This window comes from Gobius niger (genome assembly GCF_951799975.1).
Source record: "Gobius niger genome assembly, chromosome: 11".
In the NCBI taxonomy this organism is placed as follows: Eukaryota; Metazoa; Chordata; class Actinopteri; order Gobiiformes; family Gobiidae; genus Gobius; species Gobius niger.
Window position 1 is genome coordinate 15,968,845 of NC_136862.1, and position 26,816 is coordinate 15,995,660.

Here is a 26,816-nt window from a genome sequence, read left to right on the forward strand (position 1 = left end):
CTAATGTAGGTGGAAAAGCGCTATATAAGTTGAGACCATTTACCATTTACCATGTACTTCTGTTGTCCAGCTGTAGTCCATTCAAACCCTGTGTGCAGTGTACTCTCTATGACCTCTGCAGAGTGTGCAGCGAGTCTTGAATAAAGCCCTAAATAAAGCAGACATACATGTGGCAAGATTAATCTGAATGACTGACATGCCACTGAGCTCTGTTAATGAAGTTATGCTTACTGTGATTAGACTCTAATGCCAGTAAGATAACCTGGTTAAGGTGTTTACATGCCAGTTGCAATAATCAGAGTATTGCATTAGTCCCATTGTAATTGAATTAGTGGTGTGCATGTAAATGGAGGCTCTCACACAAAGCAGCACAGGCCTTTGAGCCGGCTGCACTGTGGGTCTGCACTGATCACAGAAGAGGTGAGACAGGAACATGTGCCGCAGTTCATATGAAAGCCACCTGGCTCTCCCCTGCTCTGTGATTTATGCCTTTGATAACAACAAGCCAGAGATGCTTTCAACAACAACAAAGTAGCGCTGAAGGATGATGACAATGGGACACTTGTCAGTCTGGAGATGAAAAGATGTCTTGAAGGGTGGCTGTTGCTTTTGTAACTTTGATATTTCTTTGTTTATTTGTCCCTATGTGTGTGTCTATATCTTATCAAAGGTTATTGATGAAGCAGAGTGTGAAGTGGAGTCACTCCTATGTGAGGCAGCAGTGTCCCTTACTGTTCATAACACCTGCTTTGACTTTATCGAGACGCTTATATTCGTTGTCTATTATCCCTCTGTCACAGTGACAGCAACATGACAAAACCCTATGTAATTGGTCAACTTTTAATAATAACCAATATGCTTTTCAACACTTCTGTATAATATAGACTATGTTGAGTCCTGAATTGCACTTTTGGTGCTTTTTTGTGTGTGGTTTAATGTCCGATGTCTAGTCATTATTAGTTAATTAGTTAATTAGTTAACTAGTTATTGATAAACAATTTTGCTGGGGATTCCCTGTCGTATGATTGATCCATTGCTCAGTGGGTACTCTTTTTGTCTGTGCTTAGGCCTACCCTTGAACCAGTTACGATTGGATGGCTGGGTAGTGGGCATTGTTGGCCAGTGCTTTGGTCATGATTGTGCATCAACTTTATTTATAATCTTGCACTTATTTCTTGGAGGTTGGGGCTCAGATCAGTTCAGTGGCTTCTTTTAATATGACTAATTTGTAAACCTTTCTGACCCATGTTAACTTCCCTCTACAGTCTCATCCACCATCCTGATTTAGTGACGGTACTTAACTTGAAGGTGTGGCTGTGGCATTTTGTTCTAAACGTAGTATTATCTCATTCCCCCACTCATTTTTCTTCACCCAGGCATCCACTAGAATGAATTGGACACCTGCGTCGTGAGCGCTTTATCTACCTCTCCTCCTCATTCCCTTTGTTTTTTTTTTCTCTTTTCCCACTGATATAGCCGCCGCAGAGCTTTCTCCATCCGTCTCACTCATCTCTGCTGTTCTTGGTGCATCTGTCTCTCTCTACCCGTCTGCCCTTCCAATCGACTGTAGCTGCAGGCATGTTTTTTTTTTTTTCCCCCTTGCCGTCCACCAAACCAAGGAACTGTGGTAACCGGCTTAGCATGCACGCAGACTGTGAGCCGGCGCGCTAACCCGAGCTAATCGCGCTTATACACTGGAATTATAAATAGTAGAGAAAATGAGTTTCTTGTGTATTTACTTTTTTTTTTTTTTTTCTTACTGCAGTGTATTAGATATCCCCCTAAAAATAAAGCTTATGGCTTTCAAGATGGAGTTTTTTGCAAAGACTGATCTTTTTTTCTTTTTTCTTTTTTTTTTTTCAGATTTTTTTTCAAATTATTATTATTCTCCCAAAGTTGACATACTGGCTGATTGAGAAAAAATATTTGGTTAGTAAATCATTTGGGGGACCATTTGCCCGTGAACAAAAAGGAAAATGAAAATCCATTTTTGTTTACATTCAGTTATGGCCAAAACCATTGTCTTCTGATACAAGGGGCCAACTATTATGTTAATGTGTAAAGAACTCAAATTGTTTTGGCTGAGCACTGTATTCCTACTGTAACAATTTTGTGCCTCATTCCACGCGCTTCTTGTTTGTTCATTTTTCTTATTTAGTTTTAGCTATCCCCATGAAAGTAACGCTGGTGGGAGGCTTTTAAGCTGTAGTTAAATTGAGATGCTCCATAGGGTCTTCAAAAACCTCATAGCCGTCCCTGGACTCTGTGTGCATTAAGCAGTTGACAGTCTTCTTAGTTGAAATAAGTGGAGTGCTTGGTGAGTGATGTGTCTCCTTTGTCAGCGGCGGTTTGAGCTGTGCCTGGCAGTTTTGGGCCAAAGGAACAGCGCCGATTACATTAACATCAGTCAAGCTGTTGTCAACCCGCTGGGACACAAATAGGACCTTATTGATGCATAATGTAACAACTTTTCATCAAATGGGGTTCGGGAAAGTGACATGTGCGTTGTAGGTAAGCCGTGTGCCAAAAATTATCTCCCGACCACAGAGTCACTGAACTGGCAAATATTGATCTTTTCATGTGGTTTATTTTGACATTGAGTTGTATTATGTTAACGCAGTTATTGCGTTTTGAAAAGGAAATGCGAGATTTAATAAATAGCGGTCAGTGGCTGAGTTGTTAGCGGCATCAAGGCAAGGAGGTCGTAGGATTGCGCCCTGGGACGACTGCCAACAATCTCTGTGTTTGAGCTGGTATGCCTTGATGTTACTTTATTCGTTCAGTCGTTGCCCTACTGGCTTTGAGAGAAGCATCTATGGGCAAACTGGTGACTCTGAACTAAAACCTAAACTAAAAGAGCTTTGTATATAATTTATTTTTAATTTAATTTTAATTGTTGGAAAAATGGTAGGAAAACTAAATAAATATTTGTATTTTTTCATGTATTTATTTATTCATTTTTACAATAGAGCAGTTGTTCCAAAAGTGGGGGTCCTTAGAGGCACTGCAGGGGGGGCTCCATTTCTATCAATCAATCAAGTACATGAAAACGTTTTTTTTTGAATTGTATTATTGGTTGAACACAGACTTAGCCCACACAGTCTTTACCATTGCACTGTATGACGTTGCCATCTGTTTTTAGATTTAAGCCCAGTTGTTCTTTTAATGGTGGAAGAAATAGTTTCTTTTTTATTATATATATATATGTAATTTTAAGCTGTAAAACGGGACATTATTTTAAATAGAGTGAATTATTCGGGATTCCTGTGGGATCTTCAGTTTGATAAGGGGACTGCAATAAAGTATTGTGGAAAAATACAACCTTCCTTTCTACAAACGCTGCTTTCCAATAAAAATACTGTTAATACCTTTATTATTTCTCCAGCAACTTTGAAAATCCACCTTGATTTTCACATGGCTGGTATATTGACAATAACGTGCAGGCTTATCTGTTAAGCCCTGGCTTGTATCGGTGCATTGGACTGTGCTGCATAATCATATATTCTAATGAGCACTTGCCACGCTGCCTTTTAATCATTCAGTTATTAGTGGCCACACACAGCAGCCATGAAGCTCAGTGGAAACATTAAGCTGAATATTTCATGGGGGTGATGAGATCGGCCAGAATGAATTTTGACCAATCGCCTCTTTTTATCCGCTTTAAAAGCACTGAGTTATCCACCGTGATGCCCTGACAGTTGTGTAGTGGAGAAAACAAAGCGTTGGACCTGGGCCTATGCAAGCAAACCAGAACCAAGAGGGGGGGAAAACATCTTAGAAAAGCCATGACACAAAAATTGCACTGTGTGGTTTGATCACTACTGACACTGCCCCTACTGCGTCTCCCCTCCCACCTCAGTGCACTCAAGTTCACACAGACTGGCAAAATACAGGTGCAGTGAGGAACAAGGGGAGTGGAACCCAGTGAAAACAGCATTTTACTGGAAGAAAGCCCCACCACGTGATCTGCACCTTCAGGTAGAATCGAGGCAGAAACTTACAGTACCGCTGCAAATTCAGTTAGTGCCCGGGCTGATCGAGAAGCCTATGCAAGACAGAAATAAATAAAACATGTTCAGCTAGCGGCAAAGATTATGTATGTATTTATAGACTATAAGTGGTTGCAGTAATTTGTTGCTGAAGGGATAGCTACAGAAGAAATCAAGCAGAAACCTGAAGCTGCAAAGAGAGAGTTGTCCAAGAGCATCAGAAAAGAAGTAGTAAGTTGTACGATGCTGCTATACTTATAGTGCTCTTCAAGCATGCGGAAATGACCCCAGTCTGTATAGTTTCTGCAGAGTGTTTTTATATGGATGTGGAACTTAAAGGAAAGACAACACTGGCCTTACTTTTTATGACCATCTCCTAATGTAACTAAGAAGTGCCTATATAGGTGTCTGGAGTAGATTATCATTGGTCGTCTGTTGGTGAACTGCGAGGACAGAGTGTTTTCCATGTGCAACAGTGTCCCCTCTGCGTGCACACTTTGTATTAGAGCGTGCTTGTGTGAGGCATACAGGAGACAGGAGCTGAGGACAGTTCCCGGGAGTGCGCACCAAGCCCTCGGGCCTCCACAGCTCATAAACAGATGTGTCCTTGTCCCCAGCCAAGCACAGCCACTCAAGTGGCAAAGCAGGGGCCCAATAATTGTGAAGAATTGAAAGCTAAATATTGGCTTTATCTCCTCAGTAATAAAAGGGCCATGAAATTGATTTAATGCTGCAGCGCTTCTCTTGGGTGGCTTCTTACAGTGTGAGCACAAAACAATGAGCAGCAGCCATCTATTAATTAACCCACCTAATCCTGCAAAGTTAATCTCTCACCACAACTTTGCCCGCAACTAACTTCCAAGCCACTGGGTCTATTGGGGGTGTCATGACAAAGGCAGTGAGGGGAAGATGGATTCAGCGCTTAGGGCGAAGAGAGGGGGGTGGGTGACGGCACATGGAAATGCAGGGGTGCGTGGACATCATTAACATAGTATCAGAGCTGATTTCTGTTTTCGCAAAAGAAGCACAGAATATAATTTGTGTTGCTGAGAGCTGCCGAAGCGCAGCTGATTTTCATTGCCTTTTTGTTGTCATTTGGATTCCTTTTGCCCTTTCACCACAGTGCCTCAGTCTCTTTTCTTCTCCTCTGTGCTGTTAGACAGTTGGGAGAAAGTGGCATTTCTTTTTCTTCTTCACCTGCCTAGCAGTCACAGCGTGATGGCACCTCACATTCATGGTCATATTGTGTGGACAGACTTGTGAATTACCTCCTTCTCGGCGCCTGATGAAAAGCTCTGTTTTTCTCTTTGGCTGCGGCTGGGTTGACCCTGCCCTCTCACCTCCTCCTCTGCCTCCGCTCATCACTCTTTTGTGTGAGCCCCTTGTGGTGGAAGAGCTGTATAAGGCTGCCTTGGAAAATAGGTCACCTGCTGGTGCTCCTCTCACCTCCACAGCATTCAAAAAATAATCCTCTAAGGTGTCCTGGGCCATTTTGTAATGTCTAAAGCACAGCCTCGGAAATCGGACCAAAGCAGCACTAAAACGCACAGAAGAGCACACACTTAGCTTAAAAAACACGTCACATTCAAATGGAGGGAATCTGGTTGGAAAGCATTTCCTGTGGAGATAATTTTAGGAGTCTGATTAGGCAGGACTGGTGTAGAGCCTAGAGTGAGGAATCTCATCACCAGAGCTAATGACATGCCGTTCGTGTGCTGAGAGAGGAGCCGGGCCCAGGGCTTGGACTAGCCTGTGTCAGGCCACCTCCAGCTACCGTCTTCATTAAGGCCAACATTGTAATTACATTTCACTGATACTGCTTTGGCTTAATTACTCCATGATTATTAGACTGATATTTGTCGGAGTAATCTCATGCTTAAGACCAGGATTTATACTTGTACACTCTGAAACTCATTATTTATTAAGGGTTTCCTTAAGTGACAGTTTAAACACCGTTATTAACTTCGAACATTTTTATGGTAAATAATTGCAGAACAAGAATATTTAGAAGAACAAATACCACATGTTTGTGTAACCCAGGAGGATCTCTGTAAAATTAATCAATGTTAAGTCCACAGATATTTGTCTGATCTCTGTGCTTCTTAAATAGCTGGCCAGAGGGAGAAGGCAGCAGTATGGCACCCAGTGCATTACACTGTCTGGTTCATATTTCATAGAAACTTGCACTAATTGGGATCAGTCTTGTACAAAAAGCAGGAAGAGCCCCCAGAGTTGGAACTATTATGCCGATGTCTTTGCAGCTGAGAAGTGGCCATAATCTTTCTTCCAAAGAATGTGACATAAACAGCCTCTGGAGCCCGCACTGCTTCTCTCTAATCTAATCAGGGAATTTACAAAGACTTGCAAAACTGTGGCCAAAATCACATTCTGTTGTTGTTTGTTGGCGAGGAAAATGTCATGATTGTTATTCATTGTGAATACAAAAAATACTTATCTGTTATCTCTCCTGGTTGTTTCTGTAATCTAAAAACAACCGTTTTAGTTTCCTACAGGGTCTCTGTGTAGAAAACAGAACATGTCTTTGTGCTGTTACAAAAGTAAAAATTGTACCCCACTTGGCGCAGCTGATGGTCAAGTCACTAGTGACAAAGGCTGCCACGTGTAACTTGAACACTGTTCTGACCTCAGTGTTGTGGGTTCAAGTCCCAGATTTGACCATTTGCTGGATGTCTCGCCCCACTATTCACCCCCTTTCACCATGACCTGTCCTCTCTAATAAAGAGTGAACATATTTATTTTGAATAGTTGTACCCCACATGAGTGCCTTGTGAAAAGTGTTCTTGATTGAGACTCCAAAATAGTATCTTTCCCACCCACTGATGGATAGAAGCCTACTACAAATTGGCAGCCTCGCTTCCATCAGTCTAATCAGTCTACCCCAAGGCAGCTGTGGCTACAATCGTAGCTTACCACCACCAAGTAAGGAGTGAATGGATAATTCAATGTAAAGCATCTTTGAGTGTCCAGAAAAGTTTTATATAAAACAAATGCATTACTGTAACAATTTGCTGTGTTTACAAGGGAAACCTCATTTGTACTTTTTGGAAATTAAAGCTAGTGTTGTGGTGCATTTAAAAATCAAAACCATTGGGTGAGTGAGGTTAAATTGGGCTTTTTCAGACGCTCATTTCATTCTTCACATTCATTGAGTGATAGGTTTTGCTGTCTTGGCGTGCACTTATCAAAGTGTGGCTACCAATCGGCACCGAGAACATAGCACCTTTCGCCATTGAGCTGACGTAGGCAATATTGGCGGTCTTGCCCAAGGACACAATGACATAATGCACCACAGAAGCTGGGATTGAACTGCCAACTTTATGATCTGGTAGACAAAAGCTATACTGTATGACGTTAAATGATCTCCATTTATCAAAGATTTGTGCGTTTTTGTAGTTGTATATTCAAAGCACACTGGCACCGGCACAGCCCTGGAACAGTCTGTCAGTATTCCCCCGTTTTGCAACATCTGTAGTTGAGTGTAAAGCTGGGCGAGTTGCTTGTGGCCATATTTGAGTTTCTCTGTGGATCAGTGGCTCTGCAGGGCTTTTGAATATCACAGTGGCTTTTGTAGTGTAGTGTGCTGATAGATGTCGCCCCTGACACCAGCCCCCATCTTCTGACAGCTATAGTTTTATCCTCTGCTCTGAGTGCTGTATCGTCGCTCTGGGATCCACTCATCCATGTGCGTCTCTGTATGTGTTTGTCATAGGCTTCCCGGCGACAGCGTACGGACCAGTGGCAGCGGCAGCAGTAGCAGCAGCGCGTGGCTCAGGTAGGGGGGCCCGTGGAAGAGGCGGATACTTGGCGTACCCACAGAGCGCAGGGCCAGGTAAACGCTCTGTCCGTGTGCTGTGTGCAGGCTGCTGCTCTCTCCCAAACTCCTGCTCTGCTACTCCCAATAGACACAGTCCCCAAGGCCCAACACACTCTCAGCACCTCACGTCCCATAGACAGGGTAGTTGGACATACATACGAATACTGCCTAGTGTCATACACAAGTTCTTCCTGTGCAAGTACTGTAGCAAACTACGCCTACCCGTTTTATTAGGCTTGGCCTTTTGCTCTCATCTTCTAAAATCAGCAAACAGCGCTGCATTAAAACATAAATGTCATTCTAAACAATACAATGATTAATTAATTCATTTTCTAATGATTATTATATGGGAATATGGAATAATTATAATTTGGAATAATCTGGTAGATCTCATAATGACTAATTTGTCAACATAACATGTGCATCAACACATGTATTTTGTAGTTGCTTACATGACCTAGATAGTTTGTGCTTGGTCATTGGTCACACATAACACTGCCAAGTTTAAGATACACATACTGTGCTTCAAATGCAAATCTTTACCTTTAAACTAATTCACGCGAGAATGGTTATTTTACACACCATTTTACCAGTTTGTTTTCATTATGGTTGCATAGTATTTACTTTAGCATTTATCGTACTGAGGCCTAATTCATAATTAAATATTCTAGTAGTTGTGGAAGCTCCTGCTATTGATTCACATGACAGCAGTCGTTAAGGCATTAAGTGTTTTTGTTGTTGTTTTTTTACTGGGACGTGTGTTCTCTCTGGATTTGAATACACTTAACCAAGCTTCACACGAGGAGTCAGTGCCTGGTCTGACTGAAGCCTAAGACTTGAGTTTGAACTTTTACTAACTTTGAACGCTGTACACCAGGCATCACTGCTGACGCACTTAAATATTTGTAACTGTTGCATATGGCGCCTTAAAATACACCCAGGGGGAAAGTTGTGAAGCCAAATGAAATCTAGGTTTTAATATTAAATGCTCTTTCACTTAATCACTTAACTTTAAAGACTCCCCAGGACTCCCCAGGTGATAATTAGCATGCAGAAATGTTGCAAGCGAACAGCCAGTTAAATCTCCCTTTTTGCTTATTTCACTTTTTAAATGATTGGTGTAATTTAGAATCAGTCTTAATATTGAGCAAGTCCAAAGTGTAGCTGTGTGAAGAAGGACCAGGATGTGTGGCCATTGTCAATGTTGTACCTGGAATTGTACTGTTACTGTCTATACCAGCCTCAGTTTGGACTTTTTTAGATCGAGATTTAGTGAAATGATTATTACTATCCTCTGGGCTATCTTCTGATAATGTCAGGACATTGTGCAGAAGGTGGTGGTCATTTTCGTTAGTGTTGACTAGTTGATCAATATCTAGACATTCAGTCATCGTTTTAGATGACTAACTTCAAACATGATATCCTTAAAAAACTATAACAAAATATGTTAGTCGACAAAAGTAACTCTAATACTTACGTGTGTCTCTGTCTTCTGTAATATTAAGAACAAACTTGTAGTTAATATTACAACCTTTAGATGAGTAAATGTTTGTAACCTTGGAGTAAAAGTAATGGATTTTAGAGTCAAAACATTGTCAAACCTTAAAGAGGCTAGATGCAAGTTAGCCATTTTATACTCACTACTGCCATCTCAGGCCTTATGCATAACTGCAGCTTCTATATTAACACCTTCAGGATTTTAGAGGCAGTTGTGGCTAACAGGTCTGGGCTCATTCTACACATTAGGACATGGCTGGAACATGTAGGGGGAGGAAAATACATAATTTAAACATTTTTAAACTTGTAAACACGTATAGTCCCTTTAAAGAGATTATTGAAGAGTAATATGAGATTAGAAGCAACATTTAGTCCAACTGGTGACATTATAGTATATGACAATACCACATATATAGTTCTGTTGATCATGTGTCTGACTGATTAAAGAAACTCTAAACAGTTTATCAATTCTCACTGAAGCAAAAACCTGCTGAATATAGTCCCACAAAGCCTTTAGGGACTCGACCTACCAAGTGAGAATCATTGCTTTAAACCAGTAAATCTGTTTTTTATTCCCACACTGACAGACCAGCAGCAGGGAAAGTGTACCAAAAACACAATGCCGTTTTCAGTGTCTTTAACTGAGCATTGATTGACTTGTTGGCTTCATTTAGAGCTGCTGCTTTTTCCGCTCGTACAACTGTAAATCCAATAGCTGTCAATAAGAGTTTTCTCGACTGCCTTAGACAAGCGCTGTCTGAATCCAGAAGAAAATAAGTCATGGAGTGTAATAATGTTAGACATCGGCACATCCACAAATCAATAAAAGAATGCTGCGTAAATGAGGATACAATGACCTGCAGGCACATTTTATTTAAAACAGTATTATTATTATTATTGCACTTTGCAAATTATTGAAGTTTGTTTTTGGTTGCATTTTACACCAGGGGCCTCCAGCTGGCAGCTCAGAAGCTATAGTTCTCCACCATTTTCATAAATTGCTCCCCAAAGCATAAAAAACACATTTGTTTGGTGAGACAAAGTATTAACACGATCTCCAGACTTTTAGGTAAATATAGCATTACAAGGACACTGAAGTCATTTTCTTTCTTTTTGTAATTGAAATGCCACCTTGGCTACAGACTGTTTCATAATTCTCAAATATTTTCAAAAACAAATGTCTCTCTCTGTCTCTGATGCTTTTCATATTGTCAAAGACGCTCCTTGGGGGAATAAAGGTTGGAGACCTCTGTTTTACTCTTTTCAAACTTCGTTTTGCTTTAGCTCCTTAAACACAAAACCGTGAACCGGTTGTTTGAGGCATAATCTTCTGAAGCGCCTTACTTTGTTATTGACACGCTTTGATTTCCTTGTGCCCCTCTCCTTCCTGTCCTCATTTGAACCTAATTCAGGTCAATCAGAAGTTCCTCCTCTCATCTCGGACCCGACTGTTGTGCATTTTCAAAACAAACAATTTGCGGGGAAACAATTGCACTAAAAGATCACTAAGAAGCCTGTATGGCAGCAGCCAGGAAGCGGGAAGACGTGATAGCAACCATTATGTACAGTTTAATTCTGACAGCTGCAAATGGAGGAAGAGACAAGTAAATGATTATGAAGCGAGGGGCGAAGAGGAGGGCGACAAAGATGAAGGGTTAGACTGGTAAACACTGACATCACCGCCACTTTTAGACGACTTAAACAAAGCATATGGCTTTGTGATTCCCATGCGCTGTCTCATTGCATCTCAAAATAAGCTCCAGCACAATGCATCTCGATACACCTATTAGCGTATTAGGATGCTATTATTGTTATTATTCCCAGTCATTAACTCGCTGTTTCTTGGAGAAGCCTTCACAAATATCTGCCTCACAATAGCCCGCCGCAGCTGCAGTCAATAGCTCTCAGCCCGGTGTATTTTTAGTCCATCAAAAATGATTGATTTAGATTTGCGGATGATTTATTGTAGTGTTTTCAATGGTGCTAATAGCATACTCCAAGAGTGATGTGCTCAGCTTCTCCCTCCTCTCTTGTACAGACGTGTGCAAAGAACAGAGGACACAGACTGTTTGACCTTCCTGTCTTGTCGTTTGGGGACGTCTCCGCACCTCGCCGCTCTGAATTCATTTGTAGCGTGCGCCGGGCCAAAATCAGACCACAGATAGGAAATGTAGAGGCTCTGATTGTGTGTCTATCATTTAAAAGGTGATTTTAGAGGGAGCGGGTGATGAGGCAAGTGGGTGGTAGATGGGCTACGACTCCACCTGCAGTTCTCATTGAGCAATAGACTGAGCTGTGAAGTTACAGCTTTGCTCGGTAAATCTGTTGGACATTTTGAATATACTACTGGCTGATGTTAGCATTTTTTTTGTTTTAATAAACTCGAGCTGACATTAAGTATTGCTATCTATATTAATAAAGTATGAAATAGACCATAACCAAGCAGATAATACATAATATTTTTAAAATAGTACAAGTGCAAGAGATGATCAAGTTCCACAAAGCAAAAAAAGGCTATTCCAATGAACCCTAAATGCTACTTTAGCTTTCTCACGTCAAATCTGTGGAACAGTATAAAGTCAGACATAAACAAATGAAAATATTTATGTTGATTAAATTGTGTTTAACTCAGTCAGTGAATATATTAAACTTGACAAAGATCATACATCATTAAAGTGCATATGACAGGTTTTAATGCTTTTGAAAATATGACTTATTTAGAAGGATAATATCAGGTGCAAGTTCATTAGTTGCATAATTATCATTTTATTTCAGTGAAGAAGCAATTTTAATGAAGAAATGTTGGGCAGAAAAGTTTTTTTTTTTTTTTTTTTAAAGCTGCTGACGTGACAAAGGAAGTGACATATGGTGCATTCATGTGGACTGTGGAGCTCGTTTTCCCGAGATGTGACGTCATTGTCCCCAGTTGGTTTGTGTTCATGTGGTTTTATGTGGGAAAGTGGGGATTTTGATGTCATCATGTCTTTTATCATTGATTAGCGCTTAGCTGAGCTAATCATTTAAATGTACTGTTAGCGTCTCAAAAGCTAAACATTAGTTTGTTGGCTTTTAAAAAAATATCATGTAAATTTACTTTTTGCTAACGTTGATGTCAGGCATTTCACTTGCAATTTTGTTGCTACAAGGATGACGACTAACACTAAAGCTCACATTACACGATAATAGAACAAATATCCGTGGTCAGGTGCGGAAGTCAGGAATCTCGTTTTGACCCGAGTTCCCCAGTCGTTTTCCCCAGTTGAGCAAACGTTCACGTGAATTCCCCACCAATAGATGAAGGTAACGTTCCACAGCAGTTTGACTCACTCATATCCCATTGACTTAATATGGTTGGCACGGCAACAGTTCAAAATTGTTTACCTTCTTCTATGTCACTTCCTGTCCAATAAGGAAGTGAAACTATAAACAGCACAAAAACTAAAGAAAGCTGGGTACAATCTTTAGCAAAATCTTAAATATAATCGTGTTAACTATGTTTTAGCAAAAATTGTGTCTAATGTGTCATATGCACTTTAAGTATCTAAACTATTTGTTACATATAACCATTTACAAAATAGCCCATACTTTTGTGCGCAACATTCGTCAAAGGTAAATGCACTGAGCTGCCCCCAAACTTTGATGACATTTTGGCAGAGGGCACTTTGATTGTAGATCTAGAGTCCGCCACACAAAGTAACATCTCTCTGCCTTTGCCTCTCCCTCTCTCGTTCTGACGGTCCAGTCCGGGCGATGACAAGGTGTATTTTGGACTTCTCTCTGTGGCACTACAGCAGACAGGGCCCGAGCACTGCGCCATAATAAGACAGTTTTTGAAGATGCCGGCTCTCTACCAGCTTTTAAAGTTCTCTCAGGAGTAAACTTGTATTGCCCGTGGAAACAGAATTTTTTATTCGTTTTGGACCACATTATTTCTTCAAATGGTGTTTGTTTCATTAGCTTAATAATTACTTTGTCAGGCAAGTAATTGTCAGTGAATCTTTCTTGGAAGAGGCCTTAAGAGAATGGTGGCAGTGGCTTAAGTCTTGCATCATTATCTGGCCTCCATATTGCGTTTATCTATTCAGACTCTACAGTGGAGAGAAGAGAATAAAACTGTGTAATTCTTTAAAGTCTCTCAAGGCAGTTCGTGGCCCTCTCAGTAGAGCGTGTGCCACATCCAGCAGCAGCTAAGGTCAAATTCAAGTTACTGCGTTTGTTACTATTATAAATGTATTTTACTGTATATCACTGTGGCATCGTTGTTTGAGCAAAGATGCACAAGGAAAGACCGGCTCCGAGCAGCTCTTCCCATCAAGGACGACAAATTTCCTCACTTACGTTTGTTTGTAAGCGCTACACTGTCTTTCCTCGATATACAGTATGTTTTCCCATGAATGCATTGTGGCTTGTCCTCTGCAGCCTCTCCATCTCGAGCCTCTCCGACGTGGTACGCGCCGCTATGTGCTTGTCAGATGAAAGGCCGTAGAAATGCAGGTGATGCAGATGCTGGTGACAGAGTGAACTTCACAGGTGTCACTCCACTCTGCAGGAGTGTTCTGTGCCCTGTGAGCCTTCAGCACTGCTCAAATGTCACTCTTAGATGTAGGCTTTACCTGCAGTGTACACAGACACCCATTCTGCTGCTTTTAGACATCTGAGAGAGGGAGAGAGAGGGAGGCTGAGGGAGCGGGGGTCGTGCACAAGCCTGGACTCAGGTGTGCAATGCGTAAATTGGCTTTGGTCGGTCAGTGTTGTGCACAGACTCAGCTGCCTGTATGTATGTGTAAAATGTATCTGTGCGAGTCGGCTTCATTGCAACTGAGGTTATGACATTTTTTTCTTGAACAGTTTCCCTAGAGCTCGGTGTTCGCCCTGTTACATTCTTCTGAGCACCTTTCGTGATTCACCCCGAAATTAAAAGATATATATACACAATACTCGTACTTTGATCACATCTATGTACATAATATTACCAGTGTGTTTCTGGACTAGATTATGTTGCTGTAGAGGCAAAACTGACCTAAAAACCAAAACCTAAACAAGCCAGTGAATGTCAACATGCTCCTAATAGTCAGCTAGATGTATGCAAGGATATTTTTTTGTAGGTGAGTTGTTGATATCCCGTTCCCAGAAAAGTTATGAGTAATATCGGGCCCATCGATAGCTAAGGTGTTTTAGCTACTGTAATGAAACTGATGCCTACTGTGTATCGTGTCCTTTATTGCACAAAATGTGACACAGCATGGCTTTAAGAAAATCAGATATTTGTATGTGTAGCCCATGATTTAGCTTTATAGGACTTTCAACTTGAGCAACACTCGTGACTGTTTGTCGACGTATGCGACTAAATGTCAATGTTTAGCTTCTCTACCCACCTCTCCTTTGTTCTCCTCAAACTCGCTCATCTCACTTATCTCTTTTCTCTCCTGAAAAAAAAGAAAAGAAAAAAAAAGAAAGCGGCTCGTGTGACAGACATTTCCAAATTAAGATTGTTATCAAAGTGGTCCAAATAAGGCGTGTGCGATGCGAAGGTGCCTGGGAGCGGGGTGTGTGATTGGCTGCTGCTCTCAGATAGATCAATATGGGTCTTTGTCAGCCCAGGTCTATTTGTCCCGATGTTAATCTCTGCTCAGGGGCCATCGGTGCTTTACATGAGCACACCGGTCAAAAGTTTTACAACAGCACAGCTTTCACAACTCTGAAAGCAAGTAGTACATGTAAAAAAAAATGAAACAACCGATGAAACCAATACACGCCCTCGCCTTTCTACAAATAACAAACACTAATGAATCAGTTGAAGAAGGTCCGTTTTCTTTGTCTTTGAATGTATTATTCGTAGTCTACAAAAAAATAACTTAAAAGGCAAATAAAATCAATAAAACATGATTTATACAATTAAATTAGACATGAAGACGGTGCAGATAATATACAACCGTTTTCCTACCTAGGCCTGTCTCTCATCTTCAGGAAAATTGTTGAAGATTATAGCTGTGCAAAACTAAAACACAGCCTCATCATGCTTAGTCCTGACCCGGTGCAGAAAGCTATTCAGTATTTTTCCAAAATGATGCCACTGTTGTGCCATAATATTCGCTTTATCATCTCTTCCCTTTGTACGGTTCTAAACCTCTTTTTGTTCTTAAACGTGTGACATTTGAACATGTAGAACTTTAGACCAGTGGTGTCTTTAGTAGCTCTGGAGAGGGCAGCGTGTCCCTTTGTGCGGCACAGGAGCGGCTCACAGCTGTGGGCAGCAGATGCTCCAGGCTTCAGCTCCGGCCCCAGGGACGGGCGCGCTCTGCCCTCCAGGGGACGCTCCCTCTGTCTGTCTGAGGAACACTGCACTGCGTTTAGTCACACGCTTTATAAGGTGACTCTTTCTCATGCGTCACTACTGTAAAGACACATATTTGCAGATATTTGGAAAGATTAAATATACATGGGTTCAGTAAGTATTTGGACCTTGAATTTTTCCTTTTTTTTTTTTTTTAAACTAACATTTTAGTTTAGGTGTGTGGCAAATATTATCCATTGCCCAGGATTCAGAAAGATACAATATGTAGATTTTAAAAGAATAACAAAAATACCTCAACATACTTACTCCACTGTATCCTGTGTTAAACATGCAGTATTGTGAGTAATCTGTCTACCAGCTTTATCACAGCCTTCAATTGTGTTAATGATCATGATAAATAATCATTTAAGGTCTCATTTATAAAGGAAGTTTATTTTTGGAGGGGATTTTTTAATGAATCTTCAACAGGATTAGCCTAATAATTTTGTTAATGTTTCTGTAATGCTGTAAATCAGAGATACTTCAAAAATAAGAAATGCCCCCTCATGTGAAAGTCCTGTTTAAATGTAAGAAGGGAACACGTCCTCCTCACACACTGCTCCTCTGCAGTGAATTGGAATGATCCACTGTGAGGTGCTTTGATGAGTAAACTTTGATTATAAATTCTGTAGGAGAGGACTGTAAACAAATCAATTGTTTCAGGCCTCTTGGAAGAAGAGGAAGCAGCCCTGGCAGCGGCGCTGTTTATGTAGTGAAGCAGACAGGCACTTTGTGGGCACTGAGCCGATCAGGTGGATGTGCAGTAAGTAGGGCCCATAATACCATGATGCAAGTCGGTGCAATGCAGTATATGAAAACCTGGTGTCCTTAGAAATATTATGGGCCATAGAAAGCAGATATCAATTACAGGAATGTGGCCAGGTTTCCATCCCCTCGGTTTGATGTGCATTTGAAGAACTGCATTTAGTTAGATGAGTTCACTTACTTTAACTGTGGAAACATAGGTATTTGGTGAATGAAGGCATTTATTCAGTAAGTTAATGAAATAATTGTGACAGCTGATTTTGTCAAGCCTTCTCAAACCCCTTTACTTGACAATCTGATTATTTAAATAATCTGATTGTCATACATAATATACTAGAGGAATTTAAATCAATTTGCAGTCATGTTTAGGCCATTTCTTTCAGATTGCAGATAAAAGATATAGTTTGTGGTGGCTATTAAATGCTAGCAGTGTCGCTCATGGGCTTCTCTTCCCTGCACACAGGCTTGACCAAGCATATCTGAGGAAAAAAATAAAGTGTGTCCAAAGCAAAAGGCCAGCGCTGTCAGCTGTGGGCCTCCTCACAATGGGATAATCTGGACCGACTGTCGATAAGTGCCTGGCCTTTCTGTGGCTGGACTGGAGGAGATCCCACTCAGGGCCACATCTGCATTCACGTCAGCAGAGCCCGCCGCTCACCATCACCCGCCGCCGCTCGCCTCTGAAGCAAATGAGTTGCACTGATTTACCACACTGTTGCATATTGTTCCAGTGTCAGAGATTTGCCCTGACGTAACTTCCCCTCAACCAATGCACAGACAAGAGCATATAAATCAACAGCTCTGTTCCGTTTGTCCATCAATGAGAAGTAGAAGAGGCATAAAAGTTAGACAATAATAAAAAACACAGGCCCGAGTAAATGCACAAAGAAATCATCTGTTAAAATTCATTAGCCAAGCTTCTGTGAACACAAAATGACAAGACATTAAATATGTATTATTTATGAAATGTCGGTGCTCTCTGAATAGGGTGTCTAGTGCTGTTAATTACTCAGCCATTCATTCAGAAAAGATTATTTCAAATGGAAAATGAAGGCAAGGCAAGACAGCAAAAGAGCTGTTACTGCTTTTCCTTTCACGCTATTTTTAAATGACATTGGTGAAAATGGGGGGAAGCTAATTATGGTACAGCGCTAAGATTCGAGGCTAATTTGAGAAGCAGCCATGTCAGGTTTATTGACATCTTGTGTTGGAGTGATGTGGTTTGATGGCCTCCAAGGGGTTGGCACGGGGGGAGGGGGGCCGACTCGCTCCACGCAGATATGAGAAAACCAACTGTTGGGAATAGATTTTTATAAGCGCCTATTCCCAGGGCGGCCCGTTTGTTGACTACCGAAAGAGCAGGCTAATTCATATGTATTCAAGGGGGCTGCTTTGTGGAGCGTGTGAATGGATTAATCTGCCAGTTTTGCAAGTGTTATTGTTTGGATCACATATGCTGCTTTTGTTGTTGTGATATTTCTGAAATTGTAGAATGAGGCAGGTAATTTTCATCATGGAGAACAGACGAGTTAGAACGTAAACACGAAGGAAGTGAAGGCTGATAACAAAAAACATTGTGTATTGTGTTTTAGAAGTATTTTATCAGACATTAATATAATGTAATATAATGTATAATGTAAAAAGACAACATTTCATCTTTTCATATTATTTTATTACTATTACTTTGGAAAACCTTTATGGAATGTACTTGATTATGAAAAAATAAGAAAACATAGCAAAGTAGCCGTGTTTTTAATATTGTTTTATGATGCTTAATGCTTATTAAATATTCATTAGTTATTAAAATTAGTGTTCCCCAAGCTTATAATATGTTCAAATATTGAACTTAAAGTGTACACTGAATCAAATGTATCTCACATGTTGGTTCTTTAGCATTTACAGATTGTATAGGGAAGTATTTAGTTGTTTCTTGTGTCTCAGTTGGAGCCTCTGAGCAGATGGTATTTTGCGACACACTGGTGGATCGTTCACGGCCATGTCGCTGTAGTTGTGATTTTAGCGTCTGAGGATGGAGTCTGTGCTGTGCCTCTGATCCTGTGTCTGTGTGAATAATTCGGAGAAACACCAGTCGCACAAAAATAACTAGTCACAGCAGTAGAACAAGTGACTTCATTGATCCACAGCTTAAGCTGCACTTTCTCTTCGACTTGTGGGAAGCTTACAGGCGCGTGTTTCCAATAGAAAATTAAAGTGTTGAAAATATACTCAGTGCTACTGGCATCATCGACAGAAGTTAGTTTCTGCAGTTTACACTGCAATTTCTAGAATAGGCCCAACTGCTGTTGTTGATAATTAGTAGAAAGCAAAGACCTCTCTTGGCCAATTCTGTTTGTTCAACGTTAAATGGCGTTTCAAATAAAACTATTCTCCCTTTGGATGGACTTGGTATCTTGACTTCTTTATGACAGTGGACCACTTTTGTTTTTTATCTCAGTTACTTCCTTGAGGTAGATATTTCCTGAAAAGGTCAGGCCTGACTTCACATCTAGTACACCTTTACATACATTCTTACTTACGGAAAATATGCTCCTGAATTTATCATTGTTGCTCTTTATGCTCAATGGGAGCCTAGAAGATAAAATACTTAAGCAGCCAGAACTTTCTGTCAAGTTTTTGTAGTTTTTAGTTTCCACAAAGGTGTTCTACATACCTAAGTGACTTGTATCTTTTTGTCTTGAAACTTGGATCACTAATTGTGCAGGAAAAAAGTTTTAGCTGGACATGTAGGAACTTGCAAACTCCTGACCATATATTTAACCATTCGAGACTCTCTCCGGGCCACTGTGCACTGCTATATTTTATCATCAGCCTGATTAGTTTTATTTTCCAACTCGGAGCTGAACGGGAGCGGCAGTGCTTTCAAGCTCTGCGGATCCTCCTTAAAGGCAGTCACCTGGCAAAGTGGGACCGAGCTCGGGGCATTTATCCACTTAAAGAGTGCCACCCCGATGATGTCAGTAACAGATGACTGCGAGACACCCCCCTCTGCATTGCCACACTGCCGGCTCTGGTCACCGAGGGCAAGAGGCAGCGGCGGTGGTGGGGGTAGGGGTAGATAATTATCAGTATAAATGAATCCCCGCGAACGATGCGCACTGTTGGGTCCCCTGATCTAGTCTCCAAGGCAACCTCAACACACTCATTTGTTTTGTAGATGAGTAATTACATCCAATTAGTGGCCAGTGGGAAAAAAAAGGGGTGTCCAAGAAAGGGCCATTGTTCTGGATAGATTGTGTGAATATTAATAGTCAGTCGGTGGGTGATATGATGGGTGATAGCGGTGCAGCTGTGTGCCCGCTTTGCCCAGTCCCGTCCCGCGCAGCACATCAGGTGGACGCTGATGACAATATATGGCTCCCAGAGAGAGACACAGAGAGAGTGATCCAGCTGCCTGCCTCCAGAGAAGCCATGCACGTTTTTTTTTGTTTTGGTTTTTTTTTTTTCCTTCACCGGAGCCTGCCACAGCACACCTGCAACACAAACTTTATGAAAAAAAAAAAAAAAAAGCTACATTTTATAAGGTAGGAGGAAAGAGCACAGAGAGATTTGCAAATGTTTGTTGACTCCATATAAATTAGGACTTAAAGCAACAGAATGAATGATGTTTTTTTTATTTCATTTTTATGTCTCCTTCGATAGTAAAAGCAATACTGGGCCGACACCGACGTTAATACAATATTAAAAAAGGTTTATCATGTTAAATTAAGTGTACAGAATTGAAATCTCCATCCACAGTCAAATACAAAATAGAAAGTGTATAAGCCCCACATTATGTAAAGCGAAAACAAACAACGGGCGCAAATGCTGCTGTGTAAATAGTGTTATGGCAGCAGTGTTTGACTGCTGACAGCCCCTGGCTCCTGCCTCAGCGCTCCTCTGAACTGGTGACACATTTTGGACGGACTCCTCACATTTTTCCAATAACACGCCTTGTGCTGTTGTCAGATGTTTGTTTGTTTGTTTATTTGTTTGTTTTTTTCTCCTTATTACAATTATTCTATTGATCCGGCTCTCCTCATTAGCAAGGCCCAATCAATTCCCTGTGACATTTGTCTAAGTGAAGTAAATGCAATGATTGGTTCTCCGTGCTTTGTTCAATGTGTCAGCTATTGTGTGACGTTACGTGGGAAGCCTGCCGTATTTGGAGCCTATAATTTGATGAGTGGGCACACGGAGATCAGAGTGACAAAAAGCACTGGCGCACAGAGAGACGCGGCTCAGGCTTACGTTCCATTTGGCATGAGTGGACTGCCTTACTGTGAATAGGCGGAGGTGAAGTGCCTTTGAATAGGGCTAATGCTCGCTCCAGGAACCAAATAAAAAAAATAAAAAACGCACACACACACACACACAAAGCTAAAGGGAATCCCAGCCACGGTAAAGTCGCCAATCTGAGTCGGTCTGAGTAGATTAGCTGCGTTATCAAAGAAGTGCGGAGAAGAGGCCCGTTTCTTTTAATTGCACTCTTTTATATGAGCAGCTTGTCTCAGATTAAACGGACAAGCAATAAATGTCACCGCGACTTATTGCTGAATGACATTTGCTAAACTGTTGATAATCCGCCATCTGTGTCAAAGGAGGAATCTGCGCAAAGAGGCCAGAAAAGGACGTGCTCTGGGTACTTAGGGGCACTCCCGTTATCAATAAAATAACAATATACACGCCTGCCATTGGTCAGAATAATGGCTTTAAATGAATTATTGATTCGTGCACTCTTGAGTTTTTGGTGCTTCTCAACAGCTTTTCGTCAGGTACGTCACCAAAGAGCATTGCTTTGTGAAATGAGAAATGTGTTGTGCTGAGAGATGACACACAAAGGTGACTGATTTAGATAACAGACCATGTGTCAATTAAGCTACACTAAAAACAGCATGATATTTAATAGCATTTTCCGGTTCGTTTTGGAAATCAGGCAGGTTTTGTTGTTTTTGCGTCGAATCCGGGTCATTTTTAGATGTCAGTGCATGCCTGAAATGTTTTTAGCAGAAGTGATTCATCTGATTTATTTAGCTGTTAAGGTGTGAATGTACTTTAGCATCTTGAAAACCTACACACACTATACTGCACTGTTTTAGGAAGGCACATAAAACACAAGATTTAGCACTGTATTATATTATGTAGGTGTGATATATTGTTTTCTGTCTGCCCCCTCCACAAGTACATGCAAGTTTCAATCTTAAAACACAGTGCTTGTCCATATCATGTTGAAGTAATACATAATTATGCATTCGTAACTGCGATCATTGTGTTGACCTTTGCCATTATGGTGTTGCTCATTAAGCTTGTATGTGTGTTCTTATGAAGTATACACGTGTGCCATCCAGCTGTGCCTCTCACACACATACACACGCACACACACATACACATACGACAAGTAGAATGGGGCAGGGCCACATGCAGGAGCTGCTGGGGGGAGGGCAGAGAGGGCTACACTCATGCACACTGTACACATGGGCCAGAAGAGCGCTGGGACGCACCACTCAAACACTCAATTTGGACTCACTTGACTTTGACTGTTAAAAAAAGAAAAAAAATTAAAAGTAAATAAAAGAGTTGATTTCCCCCAATGATGGAGTCCCTCCCTCCACCTCCCTTGTGCCCTACTGTATCTCCCAGGCCTCCCCGATTATGGGTTTTACTCTACGCCCAGTGACCAGAGGGGGGGGCCCTGCTCCTTTGCTGACTATGCCTCCCTGGGGCCCCAAGCGGCTCAGATGCTGCACAGTGAGCATGCCACCTCCGCCTGCAACTCCCCCCTCCAGCACCTACACAGCCCGGATCAGTTTAAGAACCCAGGTTTGTATCTGCACACCTGCTCTCTCACCTCTTTGGACTTTACGTTTGACTCATGACATCTTTTCTAATTCTGTCATTCTCCTCTCCATTTCTGTTCAAAAACAAAACAACACCCTTTAAAAGCCGACAAGATATTACTGACCAATAGCACTGCATGTTTTCTTTCTTCATTTCTGTGTTCCAGCCCCCTGCTTGCACTTTAGGGGCCAGCACATACAGAATGTCATTTCTCATTTGCATGTGAACTGATTATCAAAATATGTTAAATATTGATTTATTTGAAATTCAATTGCAGACTAACCTGGTGCTCATAGAAAAACTGTAGACAAGCTTAACATGTTGCTGTATATTTTCTGTGTATATGTTTGTCTACTCTGTCAAACCTGTCAGCCTTCTAAAGTAAGTTAGGAAGACTGTACTGGTATTTCTCTCTTGGCAGCGGTAGTTTTATACCCCTGAAACTTCTCTATTGTATTGAAGTTAAATAGTATGTCATCAGAAAACAGAAATATTAGAGTTGGATAACAAATATGAGCTAAATAACATACCACCTAACTGTGACATTGATTAATCCTGTTAATCACTTTTCTCAACACAACGTTCTACATGGAGTGCATGAGCTACTGTTTTCTGTGTTATCTTAGCCTGCTAGCAAGCACACATGCCTTAAGGTCAAGCAGACATCTCTCTTTTGTTCCAAATGTGTTTCTGTTGTGCTTTAGTCATGCAGCTCTGACTTTTGTATTTCCAGGCTATGGTAGTGGATTGGCGTTGTAGGTGGCTGTAAGCAGCGACCTCATTTTCACACTTAATATCAGAGTCGAATGGGTCATGTGTTTTGTCCAGAGACACTTTGGAGCTTGCTACAAGTTATCTTTCCCTGGACACTCATATCCACCTCAGGCTTAGACCTAAATCCTGCCAAAGCCTCTATTCAGCTGGTGCCATTGTGTCCTCACCTCCAATTCAATACTCTAATATTGAGGGAGAATATTGAAAGAGGACTGCCCTTCACCCTTTTGGCTGGAAAAGACTGTCTGGGCTCTGTGCACCAAACAATACTGGCCTTAACAGCTCAAGGACAGGCCAGGCCCCTTCACGCTCCTAAAGTGGAGTCCAGCTGCCCCGGGCGCACGGTGCCATTTCAGCCACACTGTGCTCACAGAGGCACAACAACTTTTCAGGATATTCAGGGAAGAAATATGATGATTTTTGAGAAATGTAAAGAGTTGGGTTTGGGTTTGCTGCGCTGGCTCTCTGTGTCAGCACTGCATATAATGTGAGGCAGACTCTATCCTCCACAAACACTCAATATTTTGTGCCGTGCGACTTGCTGATGGACTGCACTCACTGCTGTAATGCGGAAGGAAAATTAGAATGCCAGATTTCTGTTTTGATAGTATAATGCCCTGAAATACATTGAAATTGACTACTATTGTTGCATTGTATCTGTAGATAAAGTATCACACGACCAGATTCACATAACTCTAGTTAGTTTTTGTGTCAGCACCAAGCCTGCATACAACTAAAATTAACCTTGCAGTATCAGGATGGTGTCATAAACCCAAATGAATGGTGCCACAACAATTATGTCATAAGGCTTTATCCCAAAAACAATCTTATGTAGAATTGTCCAATATAGAAGCTATTCTCAATGATTAGCCCTGTCTTTAAATGTGCCAGGTGTATGTTGCCTCGATTATATTGTCGTTATGCCACTGTGTCATTTCTTCCCATGTGTACTGCGGCTTATCACAATAGCACCCACAGCTCAGAAGAAGCATAGTATCTTTACAGTTTCATTGTCGTCGTCATTAAGAAGTGCTTTCCAGGCGCACATTGTCACGCCGGTGCTCAAGCTTGGCATTAATGTAAATCGGTGACATATTTTAGTGTAATTTATAGACATTTTGGAGGACGCACACTGGCAGCCGTGCCAAATGTTCAGTATAAAGTGACATTCATTAATTCAGCCGCTCCATTTTCTTTCACAGAACTTCTCCCACGAGTCGTTTTATGCGAGTCTCCTCTGTCTATTACACCCACCATACAAGTGAAGTATGGCTAAGTCACAATATGTACAGTAGCTTAGTGATATGTATGTGCGCAATCAGGTGTAAAATGATGACATAGGTGGCTTATACTGCAGCATAATCTTCCTTAAAGGTAGGGGCGGGCAATGTGAAAAAATGATGACGTTTGAAAAATTATGACGATTGAAAATGACGATTTTCTTAAAGCCCAGGTGAGAATTTTTTTTATCATGATTGTTGTTCAGTTGGAGCTTCTCAATGGTCATGGTTCACAAAGCTGCACAATGAATAGCAACAGAATCAAATTGAAATTTATCGGCAGTACAATATATTTTGTAAAGTATAATGTTATTCTAGGTTCTTGTTATATAGAACCTGATAGCCCATTAGTATAGACCAGGCAATATTTGATGTATTTTGGATTTAAAAGAATACATTTTAGTGAAATCAAGCTAAATATCAAAATATGTTATCAAAATAAGCATTAACAAACCTAATTTTTAATGCTATGCAGGTGAAATTATTGTAAATACTGATTATGTTTGACTTTGGGGGATCCAGAGTTCGTTGTCTGCTGATTTTTGGGGTCACGGCCCAAAATGTTTGGGAACCCCTGTTATTAACCATAGACATAATATTAATGGTCTCCTCACTCCTCCACGTTTGCCATAATAACTACGTTCGAGGGGGGAAATCATGGTGGATTTACAGAGTCCTCCTACCCTGCTCTGATGGAGCATGTTCCTAAAAAGGTCAAAAGGGCGAGATCTTCACTGTAGATTCGGCCCTCGCAGGTCACGTAGTTCGGTCATAGCCACGCCTGCGCCATTAGCTCTAATGCTAACAGCCTGTCAGTCAAAGTCCGACCCTCATTAGTATACGAGTTTTCTAAAATGTTTCTTTCTATTAAAGAAACCAGCCTGGTTTCTTTAATTGTAAGTAACTCAACGTTATCACAGGAGCAATATCTAGATGTAGCAAGTTCTAAAAAATTCAAAACCAAGCTTTACAGTCGTTTAAAACGTGTGGAAAGTGCAATGCTTACTAATAGAAAACTAGCTTGTTTTGCCACCCACATATTGAGGGGGACAATGTCGGCCCCTTGCATTGTGGTCTTAAAGCAGTGCAACCAGCGGCCTTTGGTATAGACTTACTCTGAATTGCACGTAATTTGTGTATTAAGCAGCTCATATTTCTTTCTTCTCTCAAATGTAAATGTGTTTGAGACATTAAATGTGTGTGAAATGTATACTGTAAACCTTCAAAGCATAAATTACAAACTTAATCACAATTGCAATTTTACACAGAGATGCTAGCCAATATGGGCCTAGAAAAGACCTAAATGCAAATATCGTATGTCCTTTAATTGACTGTCATATCGCCTACCCACACTTAAAGGGGACGTGTTCAACGGATAAGACCGAATTTGAGTTTCGACTCCAAAAAACTCTAGGTCAGGGCATCTTTTGATGAACATTACACCTGGCGTTATACTTGTTATTGTAAAAAGCGAGAAAACAATGGAAGGATACCAATCTCCAATAGAAAATTAGGAAAGCCTTTTCAAGTGAACTTCAATGGGGCAACATACTGAGGGCTGCACTGGCAAGATAAGCTCTGTTAAAAGTTCTTGTAGTTTAACAGTGTCAAATCCAGTAGATGTGTAAGGTTGTGAGATGGCTTCATTTTTCTCGCGCACCTCACCAGGAAACCGCACACAGCCTGACTGTGATAGACGAGGCGGCAATACCTTTATAGCGTGACACAGGCAAAGTTTATCTTCGTCAGAACGTATGTTGTTGCAGACCAGAAATGGAGCGCTTCCCATGCTTTAGATGATTTTTCTGCCGAGGCGAGATGAAGGGTTGCACAAAGCAGGCAGCGTAAAGATTGTGGTAAAGAAATCATGCTGGTGCGCAATATTTTTTTTCTTGCATTGCGAGCGCTAGTGGCCGTTCAGCAGGCATTTGGTTTGTCTGAAGACATTTTATTAGGACAAGTCGCTCCCAGGGCTAAGGTGCTAAGTCATCTGCACTATTTCTTTTATACTTCCTTTAGATTTTGTCCCTGCATATAAAGTCAGGTCAAACTTTTATAGTCCCCTTCATGCCTTGGTTGTGCTTTATGCTGGAAGTCACACAGGCAGACTGAGCTCTGAATCACGCCGCTGACGGTGTTTCCAGCCACATTATTTTTAGTAGATTGGTGCTGGTTCCTATGACTCACTGGGTCATATATGAAATAAATGAGTGTGAGCTGTGAGCAAGAACTGTTGTAGCTGGAAGTGCAGAGAAGGGTTATCGTCCAAACTAAAAGAATGTGTTTCATGTGTTACTTTGGAAAAAATCACCCTAAGAGCCAGTTCTCCATGAAGGCAGTAGTCATAAAAATAGGTCACTACAACTGTAAAGGTTGCTCACTTCAATTTTTACTTGTTTTTACTAGTCAAAGTAGAACATACAAATCATTTTACAGTAAATGAGTGGTTTGAAGAATAACTTTGCGGCTTCAAAAACGTTATAGTGAGTCAGTGATGTTGACAGTTC

The 26,816-nt window shown here is 41.1% G+C and overlaps 1 protein-coding gene across 7 annotated transcripts in view; it reads left to right on the forward strand.

The window, feature by feature from the left end:
- The window catches only part of LOC306970262 (RNA-binding protein Musashi homolog 2), a 269,968-nt gene that overhangs the window by 234,545 nt on the left and 8,607 nt on the right, over positions 1-26,816 (forward strand). For 4 of the 7 annotated variants that reach the window (XM_079566171.1, XM_079566169.1, XM_079566170.1 and 1 more), the window contains exons 11-12: positions 7,720-7,839; positions 22,058-22,237. In XM_079566171.1, the coding sequence (XP_079422297.1) occupies positions 7,720-7,839; positions 22,058-22,237 (300 nt within the window). The remainder of the gene's footprint in view (positions 1-7,719; positions 7,840-22,057; positions 22,238-26,816) is intronic. The other 3 variants (XM_079566172.1, XM_079566173.1, XM_079566174.1) reach the window with 3 other exon arrangements.